Genomic DNA, 8,979 nt, shown 5'->3' on the forward strand with positions numbered 1-8,979 from the left:
GAACTCGGATGGCTGAGACAAAGTCTGAGCCCATCTTTGGACAGAATAAGTTTGGGGTGGGCACTGGCAGGATATGATATTCGGATGTCCAGGTGAGAAGAGATGGCAGCTTAAGCCTGGCACTGCTCTCCTCCAGCGCCAAGGAAGGGCCGGGAGGCCCCAGTGAACTATTAGGACAGGAGGGAGAAGAAAGAAAAAGGCCCAGCCTAACACTGAGGGGACGCTCCACCTCCAGAAGACGACTCTCAGCTTCGAGGCTGGACCGGAGCCAGGGAGCCAGGGCAGGCAGGGTGAGCAGTTGTGGCAAACTCGGCCCAGTCGGACGGAGCGGAAGACCCACGGCCAGCTGGGGTGCCCTCCGCCCTGCTCCAAGGAGGAAGGAATCCGAGCTGGGAGTTTGGCGCCGACGGGAAGGGGGGCACCAGGGTGGTGGGCGAGGCCCAAAGAGAGAAGGCAGGAAGCCCGGAGGAGCGAGTGGGGGTGGAGAAGGAGGGGAAGGGAGAGGGCGGACAGGAGGGGTGGAGAGAGAAACGGAGAAAGAGAGGAGGGCTGCGGGGAGGAGAGAGGGGAGGAGAGAGAGGAGGAGAGAGGGGAGGTAGAGTGGGGAGAAGGGGAGAGGAAGAGAGGAGGACTCGGAGGGGAGCGAGGAGGCCGCGGCGGGCTCAGGGGCACGTCGGCCGGGCCACCTCCGCGAGCCAGACGTCGCCATTCCGCTGCTCGGGGCGCCGCCGCCGCCGCCACCGCGCCCGGGGGCCATGCTCCCGCCGCCCCCGCGCCAGCCGCCGCCCCAGGCGCGGGCGGCCCGCGGCGCGGTGAGCCTGCAGCGGGCCTTTCTGCGCGGCCCGCTGGGCGTGCTGCGGCTGCTGCAGCTGTTGGCCGGCGCCGCCTTCTGGATCACCATCGCCACCAGCAGGTACCAGGGCCCGGTGCACTTCGCGCTCTTCGTGTCCGTGCTCTTCTGGCTGCTGACCCTGGGCCTCTACTTCCTCACGCTGCTGGGCAAGCACGAGCTGGTGCCCGTGCTGGGCTCGCGCTGGCTGGTGGTCAACGTGGCACACGACCTGCTGGCGGCCGCGCTCTACGGCGCCGCGATGGGCATCATGATCAGCCAGACGCAGAGCCACAGCTACTGCAACCTTAAGGATTACCAGATGTCCTGCGCCTACCACGCCTTCCTGGCGGCCGCCGTCTGCGGCGGCCTCTGCCTCGGCCTCTACCTGCTCTCAGCGCTGTACGGCTGCTGCCGCCACTACCAGGGCGAGCAGGAGGTGGCGTAAGGTCGCTGCGCCGCGGGGCGGGGGACCCGTCCTTCCTGCCGCCACCGCCCCGCGCCCGTGCGCCCCGGCTCCCTCCCCTCGCCTCGCCCAGCGTTCCTGCCGCCGCCCGCGCCCTGGCGCCCGGGTCGCAGTTCCCGTCCGACGGCTTCGCCGCAGTCCAGAGTCCGGACAGCTGCGCCGTCTCTTGGGACCAGGGCAGAGCCGGATCCGAGGAGCGGACGCACTCTTTCAGTCGGGCCGCCCCGAGGCGAAGCCTCGCGGTTCCTCATCCCCTTCCTGGCCGAGAGCGAGACGTGGACAGGCGCCGCGTAGATCCGGGGGAGGCTCCCAAATTGGAACCAGTCTACTGGCGGCGCCACTGCCCCCTCCCTCTCGCTTCGCGTTCGGAAGAGCACCCCCTTGCCCTGGCCCCTCTTCCAGCCCCGAGTGCTGAAAAAGGCAGGCATGACGCCGCGGGCGGAGCTGGGGACGGGCCTCCACTGGTCCTGGGATGAGCGACGGGTGTGGTTTTAGTTTGGGATTGTGCGGGCATCCTGCGCAGTCCTTCCGGGCCATCCCTCGGTGCTTTGATGTCTTGAGCTGGGGCCCATCTGCAAAGGTGAGGATGGATAAGGGGGCTGTACCCTTGCACCTTTGGAGTCTTCTTTCTCCTCCTGTTCCGTCTTTGTCCTCGCGGTTCACGGAGGCCAGTTCCTAACGCCCACTAGCTTCCCTGGCCTCGCCTTCCCAGCCTTCCTCACAGGTTTCTGTTCCGTCCCCACCTCCCAATATCTTTGTTGCATTAGGGATACCACACCAACGTCAAAGAATGCTAGGCGAGCCCCACCCCTTTCTTTTTGCAGATGGAGACTCAGAGCTTGCTCTTGCGAACAGCCAGAAAAAGATTAGAACCCGGTCTTTGGACTCTCAGTCTAGCGTTGTTTACTTTAAAGCATTGGTTGTTCCCAGGAATCCGGACTCTGGAGCTACCCTCTAATAGAGGGTTTCAAGGCCCAAAGGGTTTGTCTAAGGTGCTTTCTCCCCTTCTTGAAGATTCAGTGCTCATTAGCATATGAAAGGCTTTGAGAAGTCCTGCTCTAAAAGAAGCCCAAGTAACTTAGTTTACAGTGTTAACTGCCTCTGGACCTGGACCAGCTTTTTCCACCTAAGGTGCCAAGCAGCCGTGCGTCGTCCTGGCTCTCATTTATCACCAAGGGTCCCGACCCATTGGCTGTGGTCTGTTTGAAGACAAGGGGCACTCCTTCTCTTTCCCAGGGAATTTCTATAGCAGAGGGAGGCCCCGCACCCGCTCCATTAAAGAGAAGATAGCCGGCCCTGCCAGGCCAGCGAAAGCCTGGGGAAACTGTGGATTGAACATTCCTTTACATTGTTTGGGAAATGAAGCCAAGGTTGTCCAGATGGTTTCCTGGTTTCCCAGTCAAAATGAACATCACCTGTAAGAGATGCTGGCATTGACCATAAGCAACTGGCAGGGGTGGGTCACACCAAACAGAGAAGAAAACTCGGGATCTGGGATGAACAGCTGGCCCAGCCTTGGTAAGGTAAGATGCCTCTGGGCTTTCTGGCGAGCTCATAGGCCTTTGAATAAAAAAACCCAGAGCCCGCTCCTTTTCTAAAAGATAAAGGGTTTGGGCTTCCCTGGTGGCGCAGTGGTTGGGAGTCCGCCTGCCGATGCAGGGGACACGGGTTCGTGCCCCGGTCCGGGAGGATCCCACATGCCGCGGAGCGGCTGGGCCCGTGAGCCATGGCCGCTGAGCCTGCACGTCCGGAGCCTGTGCTCCGCAACGGGAGAGGCCAACAGTGAGAGGCCCACGTACCGCAAAAAAAAAAAAAAGTTGAAGTGTTTTTATTCAGGAGCAAGTTGAAGGGGTGACAGTAATAACCACAATGTCCAAAGGGTTATGACAACAATTCAACCTTTTTGCTAAATCCTTCAAAGGTCTGCTCTTTGAAAAAGTTCAACCCTCTCTGGATTAGAAACTAGAATAGGGGAAGCCAGAACGCTTTTTTGTGAGCGTGTTTGTAGAGTTTAGGAAGAAAAGTCTTAGGCTTCTCTGTTGTAGTGGTGAAGATCTGGGTGGGGATGTGGAGTGCTTTTGTGAGTTTTACATAGTCACCATCTTTACATCTTTGTGCCCGGCACTGCTCAAAGCACTTATGTATTCATTTCATTCTCTCAACAACCCTACTGAGCTGGGTTCTAGTATTATTTCCATATTCTGTATGAGGAAAATGAGTCACAGAGAGGTTAAGTGACTTACCTAGAGTCTCCCAGCTGGTGAGTTTGGATTTGAACTCTGGCAGTCTGACCTCTTCAGAACCAGGCTGTGCTGTATACAGTAGGGGGTCAATACATGTTAGATGCTGTTAACATGGTTATCTTTATTTATTTTAATATTTTTGGCCACACCACGTGGCTTGTGGGATCTTGGTTCCCAGACCAGGGATCGAACCTGCACCCTCGGCAGTGAAAGCGCGGAGTCCTAACCGCTGGACCGCCGGGGAATCCCCATGGTTATCGTTGGAAAAAAGAATTTTTTTTAATTGTGGTAAAATAGTCATAACATACAATTGACCATCAAAACTGTCTTTAAAGCGTACAGTTCAGTGGCATTAAATCCATTCACATTGCTGTGCAGCGATCAGCACCGTCCATCTCCAGAACTTTTTCATCTTGCAAAACTGAAACTCTGTGACCATTAAAATTGTGGTTATTTGTGTTATTGTTGTTGCTATTGTTTTCTGTCCTCCGGGAAATCCCAGAACACTGAGCCCTTCAGCATCTCAGTTAGGCTGGGGTCCTGCTGCCATGCTCCAGGCAGGGTACCTGTTTCCTTAGTGCCCACTGCAGGTGCCAGCCAGAACCTGGGGTGACCTTTGCTGGGATACTGGAGGTGTCTTGGAAGCCCAGCAACTTTGGTTCTTCTGTTGCAGATTTCCATGTTGCTGAGGCCATGGAGACTCCCAGAGCCAGTCATTCTGACCTCTCCCAGGGCCCCTTCCCTGGGCCAGCAGAGGGTTTCAGTGTTTTCACTGGCCATATAAGGAGGTGGGGAGAGGGAATAATCTTTGCCCAGCAGCTCCCTTTCCACATCATTCGGTGGAAGAGCCAAGATGGTGAAGGTTCATTTTGCCTTGACGTAGAGAAATTCCTATTCTGCTTGCGTTATGACTTGGGCACAAGCTTCCAGATACCTGGAACTGAGCCGTGCACCCCTGAACCCTAAACAATGGCTTTTGAGCTCCAGCATGTGTTCTTTTCTCTTTTTTAGATCATCACATAAGCTGCATCCTCAGCTCAGATCCAGCCCTTTGAGGACCTCTTCTTAGCCCGCAGCCCATAGTGCTTTGTCTGTGGTTAGCTGACCTTACTCAGGAGCAGACGTATCCTTGGCCTTCATGGTACCTTATACAGCCACATGTGCCTGAAACATTCCAGAGCTCACTGGCTCGTCTAGATGTGCCTTCCCACTTGGCCTCCCACGGCTTCTCCAGATGTGAGAAGGACATGAAGACAGCTCCCACACCCATCCTCTCCTTCCCCTCGGGGCCCTGTGCCATGGGAATGACTACCTGAGCTGGCCCGGAACTTTTGGATACTGGAGGCAGTCTCCTTGGCCTCCCTCTCTGGACTCTAAGACTCGATCCAACCTGACACTGCTGTGGGCTGCCCCCAGCCCAAAAGTCTGGGACCACTTGTGGGCCCAGGAGAGGATTTCTCCAGTATTCTACAAAGGCCAAAGAGAGGGTGTGCGTGGGAGGGTGAGGGAGGGTAGGGAGAAGAGGGGACCCATGTGCTTCTTTCAGTAGTTTAGTGGTGATTACTAATATGCTTTTCCGAATAAAGTTTGTTTGTCTGATCTGGGTGTATGTGTCTTCTCTCCTGCCCCCTGCAGTAACACTCTGTGTCAGGTCCCCTAGCCTCCCTCCATCTTCTCATTTTGCCACACTTGTCTGCCTCTCCGGCTTCCCCTTCTTTCTGGGAGGGAAAGAAAAATGAGGTCATAGATTTCCAGTACAGTTAGGGCAGGGCACAGGAATCAGGAAGAGAACTCCCTGTGTCTGTCCCTGACTGAGGCTGAAGGGAATTCCAGAAGCTCCCACCCCTGCTCTCAATGGGCCCTCTGTTTGGGAAGTTCCACTGCCTGATTGGCAGGCACAGAATGACTATGGTCACGGAACCAGAGGGTCCTGTTCTGGTCCAAGCCCATCATATTACAGAAGGGGAGATGAACCCCAGGGTGGAGTGGCAACTTGCTTAATGTCACAGAGCTGACTGGGGCCAGAGTGGGGTCTCCTGGAGCCCAGGCTCTGGTTCTTTCCTGCAGATCATTGTTCTGGTGTTGCCTTCTAGACACACCCAATCTGGTCCCCCCTCTCTGCCTTCCAGCCTCAGCCTGCTGACTAAGGTACCCTGGAAAGGGCTGGAGGGCAGTTAACAGGCTTCTTGTCGGCTCCTCCCTCCTGTGACCTGGGCCTGATGTCCACAGCCGGGACATAGAGTTCTGCTGGCAGATCTCAAAGCACCCCTAGAACAGCTCCAGGCAGGGATCTGATGCTGTGTGTGCTCCACACCCACTCTCTCCAAAGCACCCTCCTCAAAATACAGCACAGGGCTTCCCTGGTGGCGCAGTGGTTAAGAGTCCTCCTGCTGATGCAGGGGACACGGGTTCATGCCCCGGTCCGGGAAGATCCCACGTGCCGCGGAGCGGCTGGGCCCGTGAGCCATGGCTGCTGAGCCTGCGCGTCTGGAGCCTGTGCTCCGCAACGGGAGAGGCCACAACAGTGAGAGGCCCGCGTACCGCAAAAAAACCCCAAAACCAAACAAACAAACAAAATACAGCACAAACTCTCTCTCTCTCTCTCTCATCCTCCTCTTCATGGTTTGCATTTCCAGGTTGGAGGAGAATGCCATCAGCTGCCCAAGATCCTCCCTTTCTCCCCTCTTCCCTCTGTGTCAATTAATGAATATCACACGAAATAAAAAGTGGCCTTTATGCAAAGGCTGGTAAGCCACCTGCTCTACTTTAGCTCGGTGGAATATTTGCAATTGAAAATGTTGCATTACCTTATTTGATCTTGTCACCAGTCTTAGAGGTTGGCATTGTCACCCCCATTCAATAGAAGAAATAGAGCCCCAGAGAGGAGAAGGCTTTATCCATGGTCACATAGCTGGCAAATGGCAGGACTGGACCTGGAAAGTAGATGTTCTCTTACTATCCTCAGCAGCCAGTTGCTAAGCCCTGTGGGCCTCTGGGCAGGCTCTGAGGTAGAGGTGGAGTTTGGTTTTCCCTCCTAGAGACCAGGTGTTCAGGAATGGTCTAATCTGACATTTCCTGTTTAAGGCTGGGGGCACTTTGAAGTAAGACACTGCTCCTTGGGGACATAACTGAGCCCATTTGGGTCTGGGGAATCCGAGCGGTTTGTTCATTTCTATCTATTACTTTTCCTGCTTTTCTAGGATGGGAGTGGGATGGTCAATGGTGAGGAAGGAGAATTAAGAATTCCTTTTCAGGCATAAAAAGGAAAGGGCAGGGATATGGGAGAAAGGTCTCGTTAGCACTATATTTTTATTGTTTTTGTTTGTTACAATTGTTATTTGTAGAATAAAATAGTAATATATGCCCATTAAATTTTTTTACCTGTACAGAAGTGTACAAAGTAAAAAGAGAAGTCATTCGATCATCCTAACCTCACACCTGAGCAATAAGCCATTGTTCACTATTAAGCCTTCTTCCTCAATTTTTATAACTAACGAAATATCTGGATGCTCACCCAAATACACACATATACATTCAGGCTCTTCTACAACTTGCTTTTAAAATTTAGCAATAATATAGTTCTAAACACTTTCTAATGTTCTGTAATATAATAATATAGCTCTAGTCCTTTTAATTTAATTTTATTATTTTTTTGGAGAAAGAGTTCCACTACCACAGTGGGAATTTTTATTTTATTTTATTCCTTTTTTTTAATTTATGTAATTTATTTATTTTTGGCTGCGTTGGGTCTGCTGCTGCTCGTGGGCTTTCTCTAGTTGCAGAGAGCAGGGACTACTCTTCTCTTCGTTGCGGTGCGCGAGCTTCTCACTGCGGTGGCTTCTCTTGTTCTCTTGTTTGAGCACAGGCTTTAGGCATGTGGGCTTCAGTAGTTGTTAGTTGTGGTGCACGGGCTTAGTTTCTCCACGGCATGTGGGATCTTCCCGGACCAGGGATCGAACCCTTGTCCCCTGCATTGGCAGGTGGATTTTCTTTTTTTTTTTTTTTTTTCGGTACGCGAGGCCTCTCACTGTTGTGACCCCTCCCGTTGCGGAGCACAGGCTCAGCGGCCATGGCTCACGGGCCCAGCCGCTCCACGGCATGTGGGATCTTCCCGGACTGGGGCATGAACCCGTGTCCCCTGCGTCGGCAGGCGGACTCTCAAGCACTGCGCCACCAGGGAAGCCCTCTTTTGCTATTTTTATTACCTATGTTCCAGATGAAATTTGTTTATTTTTGTGTGTGCTCTTGCCTGACATTTGTATCATGGATGGTAATTCTGGACTCAGAATAAATTGGAAAGTTTTCCATCTTGTTCTGTTCTCTGGAATAGTTTAACCATATCATTTTACTGATGGGTTTAATAAAATTGTCTACAAAATAACCTGGTCCTGATGCCTTTTAGGAAGCTTTTTTTGTTTTATTTATTTGTTTTTAGCCAAGCTGTGCGGCTTGTGGGATCTCAGTTCCCCGATGAGGGGTTGAACCGGGGCCATGGAAGTGAAAGCCTGGAGTCCTAACCACTAGGCCACAAGGGAACTCCCTTTTAGGAAGTTTTTTGGTTAATTCTCTCAGTTTCGTTAATGGTAATTGGTCTATGCAGGGTTTTTTGTGGCTCACCTACTGCCTTTCCATTCGTGGCATTTTTATTCAAGTTGTCTCTCCCATTAATTCTCTCATCTAATTCTCCAATTTAGAATGAGAACTTTTTGAGGGAAGAATTCCAGGCTATTCTTCTCTATATTCCCATGAAAGGCACATAATAAGTAGTTATTTGGTGGAATGAATGAATATTGGTGTTTAGCTGCTGTAACAAACACACCTCAACATTTCAGTGGCTTAATATAACAAAAGTCTATTTGTTGTTCACATACAAATCTATTTCTGCCTCACATAGTTGTCCGTTGTGGATATTCCAGGTCAGTGGGAGGTTTCCAGGATGTGATGATTCAGGGACTTAGGCTCCTCCCACTTTGTGGCCCCGCTATCCCCACTGCTTTGAGCTGGCATTTGGGAGAAAAGCGGGAGGAGTAGATTTCCGACATTTAAATGCCTTGGACTAGAAGTGACTCTCATCACTCACTTCTTTTGGGGAGTCACATGACCGAATAATCTATATGCAAGGAGGCTGGAAGGTGCAGTCCATGGTGGGGCAACAGCTGCCCAGCTATACAACTCTATACCCTGGAAGAGGGAAAAGGACTTTTGGGTGGACAGTTAACTGCTTCTTTGCTGGGAGGCCACAGGTTTTATTGCTGAGGTTTTCATTGCCTTGCTCTTTGAGACTTTTTTTGCCCCTGTGTTTGATGAATGGTTGTTTTCATGGCTGCCAAGAGCTGTTGAGTAAGAGTATAACAGCAGACATTCATTTCCGTGCTGTGTTTGTCCAACAACTCACTGTGTCACAGCTGGAAAACTCATTACTCATGAGGGCTTCTTTCCCA

The 8,979-nt window shown here is 52.4% G+C and overlaps 1 protein-coding gene across 5 annotated transcripts; it reads left to right on the plus strand.

Annotated features, from left to right (window-relative positions):
• The first annotated feature begins 617 nt into the window (after positions 1-617).
• Positions 618-5,137, plus strand: MARVELD1 (MARVEL domain containing 1). 5 transcript variants are annotated; one of them, XM_060126186.1, is made up of 3 exons: positions 618-1,875; positions 2,120-2,818; positions 4,550-5,137. In XM_060126186.1, exon 1 carries the CDS (start codon positions 756-758, stop codon positions 1,275-1,277), a length of 522 nt encoding a protein of 173 aa, XP_059982169.1. In that variant the 5' UTR covers positions 618-755; the 3' UTR covers positions 1,278-1,875; positions 2,120-2,818; positions 4,550-5,137. The 5 variants fall into 5 exon arrangements, with proteins under 5 accessions (XP_059982169.1, XP_059982170.1, XP_059982168.1 ...); XM_060126187.1 differs by having other exon boundaries at positions 2,532-2,818; XM_060126185.1 differs by having other exon boundaries at positions 618-2,818.
• The last annotated feature ends 3,842 nt before the right edge of the window (positions 5,138-8,979 follow it).

The sequence above is a fragment of the Lagenorhynchus albirostris genome, chromosome 16 (genome assembly GCF_949774975.1).
Source record: "Lagenorhynchus albirostris chromosome 16, mLagAlb1.1, whole genome shotgun sequence".
NCBI lineage: Eukaryota > Metazoa > Chordata > Mammalia > Artiodactyla > Delphinidae > Lagenorhynchus > Lagenorhynchus albirostris.

What these genes read in the sequence shown, in the direction of transcription:
- MARVELD1 (XM_060126185.1), top strand. Translation starts at nt 756, where the DNA reads ATGCTCCCGCCGCCCCCGCGCCAGCCGCCGCCCCAGGCGCGGGCGGCC.